We start from the raw sequence: 13,472 nt of genomic DNA, 5'->3' as shown, positions 1-13,472 counted from the left end.
ATCCTTTATTTCACATGGACTGGCCTTGACTCCCTGTAGGCGTTCCTTAACCCACCTTTTCACCTCTCTGTTCCTCCAGACTAACTCACGCGAGATGGGTTTTGCATGACAGATTCCATAACCATCAACGAAAGACTCGCGTTCGTTGCCAGGCATCCGATTCCCTGGCAGTAGCGTGCACGTTAGACATCACATCAGCGCGACCCTATGTATACCAGTCCTTCCCACTCGAGAACTCCTGACTGAATGCAGCGGCAAGACAAGGCTACGGCTCGTCTGCCCCACACCTCTTCCCGATTAGATCTTCGCCACACTAAGGTGAGCTCAGGCATACCGCACGGATGCCACCACGCCGAACCGCTTCCACTGGTTACCGCTCCATTTTGCCCAACTATGATCACCGATGCGCCCGGGTCCCCCTAGAATGCATTGCACAATTCAATGCTTTTTTAAAATACACAATGGTTGAGTATCCATCACGTTAAGCAGCATGTCCCCTTGCCGCTCTCACCGAGCACACACTGCACTGTACATTTGAATAAACTTCACTTTAACACACGTTTTAGATTTTCCATCCGACAATCACCAAGACGATAGGCACTACGCCCCCATGCCGCGCTCACCACCTTGGCCGCTTGTCATCATTTTAGACTGCTCCACCATGTCCCATCCAGACACGATGGTTCCATAGATTAATTGGTCAGGAACTATACGGGTATGGGCCTGCAATCATGGTCTCACATCCCGGAAGCTGAGATCGGCCGTGGACCAGGGTTCGATTCCCCGCCTCGGCGGGTCTCGGGCTCTAAAATTCCACTGACTCGATAATTCTCGCCCCGGTGCCTACTCGACTCACGGGGTCACACTCTGCGACTCTGGGCAATAGCTTGCTTAATCTACACTACGGCCCCTCGCGGCGGGATGCCTGGCTTTCACCTTGTGGATACCCTGCCGGGGTATCTCACAGGGGAATACCAGGACGGGTTCCCTAAGCAAGCGCTTAGATACCGTGTCGGTGATTTGCGCTATATAAATACATGTACATTTACATTTACATTTACACATACACCCCCGCGCCCTGGGCAGCTACATTCGGAAACAAAGACGTGCTTCATACATTCATAACTGGAAGCATGTCTAACTCCCCTTCGCCAGTTGCTGCACAATACGAGGCCGCTCCACCCCATTGAATTCTGAGGTGATGTCGTGCCTCACACGTTCATAACTAGAAGCATGACTATCATCCCTGCGGCCGTTGCTGCACAACGCGAGGCCTCACCACCACGTTTAATCACGGTCCCGTCCCCGGGTCAAAACCTTACGGGTTTTAGCGGTAGTTTCACAACAAATTTTATTAATTCTCCAGTTGCCTTTAAATACACACCATCCCTTACTTTAAATACTATGACAGCAGCACACGCAAGCTGCATGCTAACAGTAGATTCCGTGGTCCAATTTTGAACAACCTTTCATTCCCCCATTCTTAGAGCAATCTCCGCTTGGGCCCACACTTTGAACCTTCCGCGAGTGTCCTCTGACCCCGGCCTAGACATTGTCCGGCCCCTCCAGGGTGATTACAGCCGCCCAATTACTTCCTGTGCATCTTTTGAGCACGTCAGCAACCGCAGCTCATTGTCACACGCCTGTCTTTACGATTTTAGGCTGTCAACGTCCGCTTCCCGACACATTGTCCTGATGAAGACCCTGCGTGACCTCCGACTTGGGCACAACTAGGGTTGAAACGTCGACAATTACTTAAGGCCCAGACTATCCAAGACTCTACACATAACGAAAGGACACTGCTAGTGAAAAGAGGCATTGGTGGTAATGCATCATCTGGCCTATCCGTCACCTGTATATAAAAACCTCAACCACCATTGTATATATTGTACACCTGTTGAGCACTGAGCACCTATGTCACACGATCACCCCATTCTATGTAAATATTGAATTCATATTGACAGCCACCTTTCACTGTGATTATCTATGAATAATTTAATTCTGATGAATAGAAACAGTACAAAGCATCTAGATCTCTGTTTCCAATTCTTAAAGGAAAATTGTCTTACTCTATAGGCATTTGTGAAAAGGTTGCTACCCAATTTTAATAAGTGCATTCAGAGCACCACTAAATAACATACTTTCTACTTTCTACCCAACAGAATCAACTCTTGTTCAATCCATCTGCACAGACTATTCCTCACACATAGGAACTGCAGGGCGCTACACCGCAACAGTGAAAGTTAAAGAGACCGTGAGACAGGCAAGAAAGTGAAAGCGACCGTGAGGCAGGCAAATGTAAACAAGCGCGCGCTGCCACGCTAATTAGAACCAGATGGCCCCTGCGTGCCGCTGCTCGCTCCTGCAAGGTGGATGTCGCCACACGCACGAGGGTTAGAAAAGTGCAGACCGATTCCAAAAGGTCATCTCCTAGAGCAGCGCAAAACCTGGTAATCACCTAGATGCTAAGGGTCAATTTACCGGCCATTAGTATGAGGACGGATGGCCCAGATTTGTCATTGGCCTCATTTCACTCCAACAACCCGATTGCCTTTTTATTTGGGTGGTTTACTATTGGCCGCATTTGGGTGTTTTTTACTTCATTTTCAACCAGATTAGTTCTGATATTCAGGTGGGTGGATTTTTGCAATGTTTAATTAGCATTTTACTGTGTTGTAAATGTAATGTAATTTCCCATCGGAAAGCTATACTTGCGCAAGCATTAAGCACTAAGGGAATTTTGGGGCCCTATGCCTGCCATGCCTGGCTTAACGTTATTTACGAAAATCCAGTAGGTGAATTTCAAATGGTTTCTGTAAACATCTTGCAAGGAATGGCAACTTCCTTTCATCAACCCTTGTTTAGTTGGGTTTTCTGTTGCTGCCTGCCTGTTTCCAAGATCCAGAAGAAAGGTAGACTAGACAAGAAAATTAGTACAAGTAACTCATTTTAGTGACACTTGACTCTTTAAGTCCTTATTAATAATATTTGATGTTTGGTCTGTAGTGCAGTTGTAACTCTGAGTTAAAAGTGGTTTTACTTGAGAGGAAGGAAGGTGATCACAAGGGAAGAAGATCATGCTGGTACACGTACTTCAAATGTATCTGGAATAGGTAGGTATTCAACTGTTTCTGCAAAGCAAGTAAATCTTCTTATTAATGAATAAACAGAAAGAGAGCTCTATTAGCAGGTCACAGGTCCAGACGTGGACTGCTTTTGAGTCTAAAGAAGAGTTCTTTTCTGATGATAGTAGCATCAGAAAATATCTTGATTTGTTGTCCTCGCTGACCACCAGATAAGTTGAGAAGTTATGCCAAGAAGGCAAGGGAGTCTTGGTGAAGAGCTTTGTCAGTAAGGCAGCTGAATTTGAATGGTAATGAGGCTTAAATAGGTAGTCAATGAAATTAATTTAGTATTGGTATGTGATCTGATTTTCTTATGGTAGGTTAGTTGAGTTGTATTTTTGAAGATCATCTTGATAGGAGTAAGATAGGAATGACCAACACCTGACGGAACTGCATTGCTATAGTCAATTCAGAAGATCACCAATGGTGTGGCTGTCATGTTCAATTCAGAAGATATTTAGCTTTCTTTCAAAGCTTGGAAGAAAATGTTAGCCAAATAATTTATTGATGTTAGGTAATAAGGTTAAGGTGTTATCAACTGTAAAATCCATCAATTTCATAGATGAGGCAAGGGCTGGGCGAAAGTTGCTAAGCAAGGGTTTCTTTCAGCATATGGTGTCCAGCTTACTTTTAATCTGTGGAGTGGTGAGTATAAATTCAGGCTTTTATTGGTTTGAAGAAGTTGCTAGACATCCATTGCTCTTGCTTCTTGAGGCGTGTCTTCAGTGTCATGACTTCAGCTTTACAGTACGTTTTTGGGTAAAACTGCACGTCTCATCATATTGGTGTATTGTGAGATCAGACACTTGTATTCTTGTATCAGATTTGAAAGGAGTTCCAGATGGAAATTGAAAAGTAACTGAGCCAGTACTGATTCTTGTCGGACTCCACATTTTATGTAGGATTTAGAGGTAATGTCTTTCCTCCATTTGATCAATCTTCTCATTGTCTGTTTAGTTGTGTATAACTAGGGAGAAGGTACTGAAGAAGAGAGGCTGGCAGGGGTATGGAGTGACTAGGCCAGGCCTCTGGCTGCTCGTGTTTCTGCTTCAGATTGTTCACTATCAAAATATTTTAGAGACCAGGCTAGTCGAGTAGTATCGAAGCACTGTGCATTTAACACTACAGACAAGAGTTCCAAATAGGGGTTAGATGTTTAATTCAGACAGTTGTTTGATTGTGAGCCAGTGCAGTATGTTCAAGGCTAGAAAAATTAAGCAAATAAGGCCAAAAATGATGTAGGATGCATACTTCTGCACTCTATTTAGTTTTAGTAATGTATTGACAGACAATCATGAACCAGTCCTGCAATAGTCCAAAAAGGACATTACTGTAGGGCGGACTGGAGTATTTAGATTTGTTTACAAAAAGAAACGGGGCACCTGGTCTCACGGATTTAACGCAGGAAGAAGTCACTTAATGATATATGGTGTACCAGGAGGGAGGGAAGTGCGCTGAATGATAAATGTGCTTTAGAATTGACACCTAGGTTCCAGAGTTGGAAGGAAGATTGAGGTCAATAGAGGGCAATATATTATTATTGTGCAGCACACATCTTTGTATGTGTTCATTCTCTGGGTTTGTGAGGATCCACCTTTTAAGCAACATTGTCCATGTATGATTCTCCTTATCCACGGTAATTCAACTGTATCTCCAGTTTGTATCCACTTGCTTGGGAAGATCCCTCATTTATGTGAACTGTGCAACTCCATATTTTCTTTTAGAGTCTGAGTGTACCACCATGACATATGCCCATGTCTAAAGCTTTTGCGTCTCTTTGACTCCACCAGTGAACCACCCCGTCCAGCACGTTCCAAATTGGATGAGCTCCTTGGGCGTGGGACACCATCCAAGCTACTTGAGCGACCTACCACAGGAGAAAAGAAGGAGTTCAAGTTAGACCCGAAGTACCAAAAGCAACCAGGTGAAAGCTTGCCTTTAAAGCGAGACTACATCTTATGATAGGACTCTCTTTCCTACATCTCTACCTCTCTGTCTTCTACCCCACACATTCTACTCTTCTGCGTTCCTAGTCTTTCACTCGTCTTGAAACATCCTTCTACTTCCCGCCACATTTCCTTCTTCGGTTTTCACTCTCTTCCTCACCATGTCCATGTTTGTCTTATGCCCCATTTATCTCCATTTCATTTATCTCCTCTATTTCCTTTCTACCTCGTCTATCTTTCTTATATTTTCTGTCATCTCTTTGCCTTTTTTGGTCACTCTTGCCTCTCCTCTACTCTTTACTTATATCACTCCACCTTTCCTGCTTACGTATTCTCTACTCCTTCTCTCTTCTCTTATACCACCTTTCCCTTTATACACCCTGAACTGCTCTTTTTTCCTTCCTCACTTCTTGGTCAACTTACCATCCTTTCCTTACTTTTCAACATCCCACCCTCAACTCCTTCCCCTCACTCACTAACTTCCTATTCTGTTCTTCTTGTTCTGTTTTTCTGTTTACCTCCTTGTGCTTAATACAACTTATTCTTCGACCTAACTATAGTGCGCTTAATTACATATTTATAATATTAAGGGGCAGTTGAAAATTAGAAGTGTTCTGGGATGGTGCCTTGTAGTGATAATTAAAAAATGTGAATTTAATAGCTGGGCTGTTTGGGATTGTGTTGCTGTATGATACCTCACCTACCTTAAACCAGCACCCCACTCAACCCACACATTAAAGCTGAATTATTGTTTTTACATAAATTCTTTATTGATTATACCAAAGGAATTCTTTACGAATACTTCAGTAATCTCATAAAATGGACATATGAATTATATTCACCCAATCTAAAAGAATCTGCGAAAAACAATTTTAAAAACAGGCACCATAATACTATCATTGCACTCACATAAACAAAGGAACTAAGTGCTGCAGAATAGTAATACAGGTTGTCAACTGTATTCATCCAACTCTATTATTAATCAAAAAGTCACCCCACCGACATCAACCTGGCACCTCATGAGCTGATATACAAATGCCTTCCACAAGTCATCTGCTCTAGAGTGGGGTCCTCCTGTAATCCAACATCCCAATCGCATTAAGCAGGGCAAATCATGAAACAGCGTGACCTACCGAGGACCCCAATATTAAGGACTGATTTCTTCCAATGAGGGATCAGAGGACAAAGAGTGCAGAAGCTATTAGAAGACCGTACATTAAACCTTGCAGGCCTGCTATATACCAATTAAGACTTCACAAGTGAGGGTTTAGGCATTATTCCCACATCTGAATGAAGATAACCACCTGGTCATTGTCTTGATTGTGATGCGTTCACAGTCAACTATCCGCCATTTTTAGGTCTCGGCTAGCGTTGCTGCGCACATGCACAGCTCGCTCGGCGAGATTTAATGTTTCTGAGGAGTTTCAGTGAAGGGCTTTAAGCCTCGCCCCTCTTTTCCATTGGCTGGCGTCACGTGGCCAGCCATTGGAAAAGAGCTCTTTATGACATGCACTTTAGGCTTTTTCAGCTGTCCCACTTGGACGGGCTCGCCTGTTTTCCGTGCGTCGCAAAAGGTTTCTTATCTTTATGGGCCCATGTGTTTCAAACCCATGGCCCCATAAAGACAAGAAATCGGCTGCATCGCGGTCCTCTTTCACTTTTGGACCGCGCAAGTGGTTTGCCAAGCACGCTCAATGCTCCACATCTATCATTCCAAAGTACTTTAAGGGACAGAGAGGGGTGCTTAAGCCTTCCTTGGACGCAAGCGGCCCTCTTGGAATGACCATATTTGTAAAACGTCACACAAGCTTGTATTTGAATTAACAATGACGCTTGCATTTCCCGCATTTAATCCACACTAATGTGAAGCTATTTTATCAACGTAAATGTGTCACTTGTGTTAATAATTTTGGATTACGATTTAATTGAAAAACATACTTGCAATCAAAAAACACAGCTGCGTGTCTACAGTTCACTCTAAAAAATACACACTTTCATTAGATTGGCACAAACAAAAAATACTTTAGTTTCACGGTAACTATTTTAACTCGCCTAACGTAATCAAATTACTTAAAGATGGCCGCCGCGTACGCACACACCAAGCAACCTGTCTCCTTGCTCAACTCCTCTATCCTTCCAGCTACTTTTTTGACTTCACCCATCCCAATTCCCAGCCCTAGGTGGAAGAAGTTGTGCGCGCCCTCGACTTTGTCCAACCCCCTTGATTGAGAGCGCCTCCCTTTGGACTTTGCGCGCTCGCGACTGTCACCCCCACTTTCAGCCCGTCGCCGGGGACCGTTGGCGCGCCCCCTCTTTCCCACTTTCCCTCTCCCAATCCCCTCGGCTCCACACGCACAGCTGCACGCCGGTGCCTCGCACTTCCCCGCCCCGTGCAGCCAGTTAATGGTATGCTATGTGTATTTGTAAAGCATGCTATCACCTACAAGAGTATCCTGGTGCTTTAGCAAAAGGGCGGTCAGGTTCCATAGAAGAACTATCCTACTTGTATGAAATGTGATTGTTTGGTACACTTTTGAATCTGGACTAAATGAGTTTGTACCCTTCTAGATCACTGTTTGTCTGTTTTTTATATGCAACTTCGAAGCGAGATGGCTTACTACATTTCGTCCATGGAGTGTTTGCTACCCTAGGCAAATGTGGCCAATATCATCCTGTCACCCCCTCACCCTTTTTGTGAAAAGCCATACACATGTTATTTTTTTTAAACCTATACATCACACCCTAAAGTAAGACCGTTACTAATTACAAGGTATGTGCCAATTTCATAGCTCTGTACACAAAAACATATCTGGGCAGGCACCCTCATGCCTGTGGACATACCTTCCAGGCAATGTTGAAGCATACATTAACGAATGAATATATTGTTTTTAGAAGCATTTATAATTCAAAATAGTCAACTTGATGTCCGGAATACATCACAACGTATGTCTGACATGAATTATGAGATTTATTGATCATGTTTTTTATTAGCGCTCTGAAGCATTCTCCATACTGCTTGCACACTGTATGAAAGCAACAAATGTTATAAATATGGAAAGAACATTTAGATTTCCTTTTCACCACTTTTAAACTTAAAGGAATAATTGAGTTTTGAAGCCACTTACTGTGATTTATTCTGAAGCGAATGTTAACTTACCTTGGTTAACTGATTTAAAAAGTGTTCTTTTCACTATCATTTGCTGGATGTAAATAGCAAGTTTATTTAAAATACACATTGCTGGGGGGCGTGGCTAGCAGCCATCGATGGCGGCTGCAGCTTGAGGAGGCTCCTGAGCGGGTAAGGCTTCCCGTAAACATCCGACATATTTATCCGGCTCCTACCAGTGCCAGACGGGGCGGAGGAGAACCAGGATCCATGCAGCACCCAGCGGTGTGGGTTTGAGGCTGATTCGGCACGTCTGCGACCCCTGAGCCGCCACTGAAGCCCAAGCACCGGTGAGGCCTGTCGTCTCCCAGTAAGCACCGGAGCCACAGTGCCCCTGAGGCCGACCGGAAGCTGACTCCCGGCGGTCACATCTGGCCGGAAGTGCCGGCTGGCCATAGAAGTCGAGCTACTCCGTCCTTCTTCTCCCCAGACACCTGGTGACGCGAGCGGAGCTCCACGACCCCCGACAGCGATAACGGGGGGCCGTGGACACCACCTACAGCCTCCACGAACACCGAGCACCACGAAGGAGGTACCGCCATCTTAGGCGCTGGACGCACGTCGCATCCCATCAGTGGCGGCCCCCCCCCCCTGCTTGGCGGAGGTCGGTCCCGGGCCCCGGATGTCTGGAGGGGGCTCCGCGACCCCTTGACTTCGCCCTGGGAAAGGTGGGCACCGGGGGTGTGACTTTCCTTCCCCCCCCTACTTGCCTGGCGGACGCGTGCGAGCGGACACTGCCTTGCACACACCTGGAGGGGGGCCACGCATTAACGGCGGCGGGGCCACACCTACAAGCCTGGCTTGACCCACATCTTGCTGACCAGGGGCACGGGGCATCACACGGATTGGCCGGGAGGGGGAAGCCACTACACCTGATGCCATTCGGAGACACGGCGCCCCACATCCCCTGCTGTGACGGCTGAGGTCCAGAACTACCGACGAGTGCACGGGCAGAGTACCCGTTAACCCTCACGACGGACCTTACATTTCGGAGGGTGTCCGACATGTCACAGAGAGGCCCCAGACAAACTGCCGCCCAGGCCAGGTTGGATAAATTTGCGTATGACAAGCACTCCCCACCCCAAGACCAGCGCAAAACGGGGGGGATGACGATGGAGTCGGAGGGCACCAAGAAGGCCACTATTGAGGATGTCCTGGCGGCGTTGGCGCAGGTACAGGCGACGGTGGGTGCTACTGCTACTGAGGTCACGCTAATCCGGGCGGACCTCCACAAGATGTCGGAAAAGGTCAAGCAGATGGAGGTAGTCACCAAATCCCTGGTCGAGGATGTATCGGAACTGCAGACGGCGATGGAACGACTGCAGACGGATAACAAACTGCTTCGTGACAAGTTGGATGACCAGGAAGGGCGCTCCAGACGCAACAACGTCCGAATTTTGGGAGTGCCGGAATCGGAAAACACGGGTGCCATGGATCTCTATGTGGAGGAGTTGGTTAGGACCAAGCTCCAGCCTAAGGGACTATCGAACTTTTTCTCGGTGGAACGGGCCCACAGGGTGCCGGGGGGGAAGCCTAAGACTGGAGGGCCACCTCGGGCAAGACTGTTCAATTTTCGAGACATCGACACCATCCTGCAGGCCGCACGAGTGGCACCGGCCATCCAGATCCAGAACTCGAGGATAGCGTTCTTCCCGGACTACACGGCGGAGGTCGCCAGGAGGAGGAGGACATTCCTAGAGGTCAAGAAAACATTACGGGAAAAAGAACTACAGTACTCGATGCAGTTTCCGGCCCGGTTGCGGGTGGTAGCAGACAAGAAGGTGTGGTTCTTTGACACCCCGGACGCTGCCCGGGACTGGTTGGAGGGATGGCACACTGTGGACCGACAGCGCAAATCATCCAGGCACCAGAACGACCACGGAGGACACCACGGGACTGGCTCGCAGTCGTCCGGCCGGAGTGGGGCAGAGGGATCACACTCGCATGGACTTGCAGGGAATGGCGAAGAGGAATGACTCCCACTCGGACGAGGGCCTCACTAACAACTGCTGATCGTCGTCACATCACCTGGTAGCTGTTTTTTGGACTCTGGCGACACTGCCCCAGAAGCACGCAGGGATGCCGCCTGCTCAGGGAGATACTCTCCCCCTTACACGCAAGTACTCTGGTTGTGGGATGGGTAAAGCGCTCTGCTCAGTTGGGGAGGCGGGCAGTTGGAAGTCCGTTAGGCAGGGATGCAGGGAGGGGGCAGTTGGGAGGGGGGGGTTTGTTATTGTTAGGAACATACATGCACGGTCAAGGAAGGTAACTAGGTTTCCATATGTGTTTAAACGAGACGAGAGTAATGAACAGGGAGATGCAACTCCCAGCAGAGCCTTTGGGGGTGGGTCAACCCCGGGTGGGGAGGGGGGTGTCCCTCGCGGGATCCTCCTGTTTCCTGGTGGGCGGAGGCGCGCCCGATACCCGGGTCACGTTTCTCCTGCACTACACTGCCGGCCCCTGAATACCCAATGGCAGATACGTCCAGTCCTGTGAGGGGAGTGGGGGATGCTGAAACGCAATGCCCGGCCTTGCGTGTCATGTCCTGGAACGTGAGAGGGCTGGGGGACAAGGTTAAACGGGGTTTGGTCCTTACCGCGATCAGGAGACAGAAACCCATGATAATACTACTGCAGGAGACACATTTAACAGGGGGGGCGGTCAAAGCCCTAGATAGACGAGGGTACAAGATGGTAGTTCACTCGGACTTTACGTCCGGATCCAGAGGCACCGGCATCCTGATGCAGAAGAATACACGGTTTATCCCCATGCTCACGAAAACTGACGATCAAGGGTGCTTCGCGGCCCTGCAGGGTCAGTGGGAGGGAAAGCTCATCACCCTGGTTTCAGTATACATTCCCCCAGCGTTGCACTCAGTACACCTCCCCAAATTGGGTGAGTTTATTCTGGCCCTCCCGGAGGGTGAGATTGTCCTTGGAGGGGATTTCAACGCAGTCCTTGACACACAACTCGATAGATTCCCCACACAGGTCCCCGCGGGGGGGATCCCCCGCCTCCAACGATTCTTAACTGCCATGGGCCTGGTTGATGTTTGGAGACACCTCTACCCTAACACTAACCGATACACCTTCCACTCCTCAGTACATGGGAGTCTGTCGAGAATCGACCTTTTCTTAACTCTGGGGGACGGTCTCCGACTCGCGGAGGAAATGACGATTCATCCTCGAGGGATCTCGGATCACTCTCCTCTTACACTCACACTTTCCTCACAGACGAGATCACGTAAACGACTGTTCCCCATACAGGCCGCTTATCTCAAGGTTCCCCAGGTCCGCAAGGTGCTCAAAAAGGTGACATCGCAGTATTTTACTGAAAATATACACTCGGTGCACTCCTCCGAGGTACTGTGGGAGGCTTATAAGACAGTTCTGAGGGGGGAAGCCATAAACACAATCACAGGGTACAGGCGGGAGCGCTCCCGAGAATTGGACAGTATAGACCTGATCTTGCAGGACCTAGCAGAGAAACACGAACAATCCCCCACACCCTCCACCCTACACGCACTAACATTACACCAGCAGATCTATAACGACCATCTCCGTATGTATCAAGGGTCAACTGCAAGACACCCAGAATAGGGTCTACGAGGTGGGTGATAAGGCCGGGAAACTGCTGGCGTGGCTCGATAAGCGGGAAGGGAATTCTAGGGGGGTTCCGCGTCTGAGGGACGCAGATGGCACACTGCACACCAATCCAGAGCGAATTGTGGACCTCCTTGCAGACTACTTTGAACAGGTTTACACCCCTGTCCGGGTGGTCACCTCGGAAATGGCCAGAGACGCACTAGCGCCGATCGCAGTCCAAGCACTGTCCCCGGAAGCATCAGGAGAACTGGAGGCGGATATCACCGCTGAGGAAATACACTTAGCTATTCAGGCCCTGAACCCGGGTAAGGCCGTGGGGCCCAACGGGATACCGGTAGGGTGGTATCAGGCAATGCCGGAGGCCCTTAGTTTACATCTGCTGGGCATGTTCAGGGAATGTCAGGAGAAGGGTGCGCTCCCGCCTGATCAACGGATAGCAACTATAGTGACCATCCCCAAACCGGGCAAACCACCTGAGGAATGTTCCTCTTATCGCCCTATCTCACTGCTCAACGTGGAAGTGAAGGTACTAGCCAAACTCCTGGCGACGCGACTTTTGCCCCACCTTTCTTCTCTGATACACCCGGACCAATCCGGGTTTATGCCACACAGGAACACGGCGTTGAACCTGCGACGCCTACATGGCGTGCTGGCTAAGGCTGACTCGATAACGTCCCAGGCAGTAATTTTGGCACTCGACGCCAGGATGGCCTTTGACCTGGTGGAATGGGCGTACCTGTTTGATACGCTGTCGCGCCTAGGGTTTGGGCCCCGCTTCATTGCATGGGTCAGATTGCTTTATACAGACCCGGAGGCTAGAGTGATGGCTAATGGCCATGTCTCTCGGAAGTTTTCCCTGGGGAGGGGTACAAGACAAGGTTGTCCCCTCTCCCCCTTGTTGTTTGCGATCTCACTGGAGCCCCTCGCCACGCTCATCAGAACCTCGCCCCTACTTAAAGGCATCTGCTGGAGGGAGGGGTGGGAGGACCGGCTGTCCCTCTACGCGGACGACATGCTGGTCTACTTGTCTAATCCCACTGACGGAGTTCCGGCCTTGTTACAACTTTGTGATGCCCATGGCAGGATCTCGGGGTATACGCTGAACTGGAATAAGTCGGAACTGTTTGTCCTGAGGGGACAGCCTCCAGCCCTTGACCCGAGCTGCCCTCTACGGGTGGCAGGTTCATCGTTCAAATACTTAGGCATCCATGTCACCAGGGACCCTTCAGAATTTGTTGAAAAAAATTTGAAACCCCACGTGGATAGACTCAGATGAGATGTTAAGTTCTGGTCGGACCTTCCTTTGACACTCTTGGGACGGGCCGCACTTTACAAAATGATGGCTCTGCCCAGGTTTTTATATGTCCTCGAGAACACGCCTTACCCGATAGCCCCCAAATTCTTTCAGACGGTGGCGGCACTGGTTTCCAGCCTCCTGTGTGGGACCCACCCTGCCCGTATCGCCCAATCTAAATTACACAGAGGCTGGTTTGAAAGGGGTATCGCCCTACCCAACTTAAAATTATACTACTGGGCAGCGCACCTTAAACCCATCAACCACTGGCTACATGCTTCGCAGGGTGAGCCGGCGTTCCGGACAGACAGGGGGCAACTGGGCTTGGATAACATG

The 13,472-nt window shown here is 48.8% G+C and overlaps 1 protein-coding gene across 3 annotated transcripts in view; it reads left to right on the top strand.

Annotated features, from left to right (window-relative positions):
• FBF1 (Fas binding factor 1) overlaps nt 1–13,472 on the top strand; it is a 596,028-nt gene that overhangs the window by 179,592 nt on the left and 402,964 nt on the right. For all 3 annotated transcript variants that reach the window (XM_078654557.1, XM_078654558.1, XM_078654559.1), the window contains one exon: nt 4,916–5,049. In XM_078654557.1, coding sequence (XP_078510683.1) covers nt 4,916–5,049 — 134 coding nt within the window. The remainder of the gene's footprint in view (nt 1–4,915; nt 5,050–13,472) is intronic.

Source organism: Lissotriton helveticus, chromosome 7 (assembly GCF_964261635.1).
Source record: "Lissotriton helveticus chromosome 7, aLisHel1.1, whole genome shotgun sequence".
In the NCBI taxonomy this organism is placed as follows: domain Eukaryota; kingdom Metazoa; phylum Chordata; class Amphibia; order Caudata; family Salamandridae; genus Lissotriton; species Lissotriton helveticus.
This window is presented reverse-complemented; position numbering and strand designations above follow the sequence as displayed.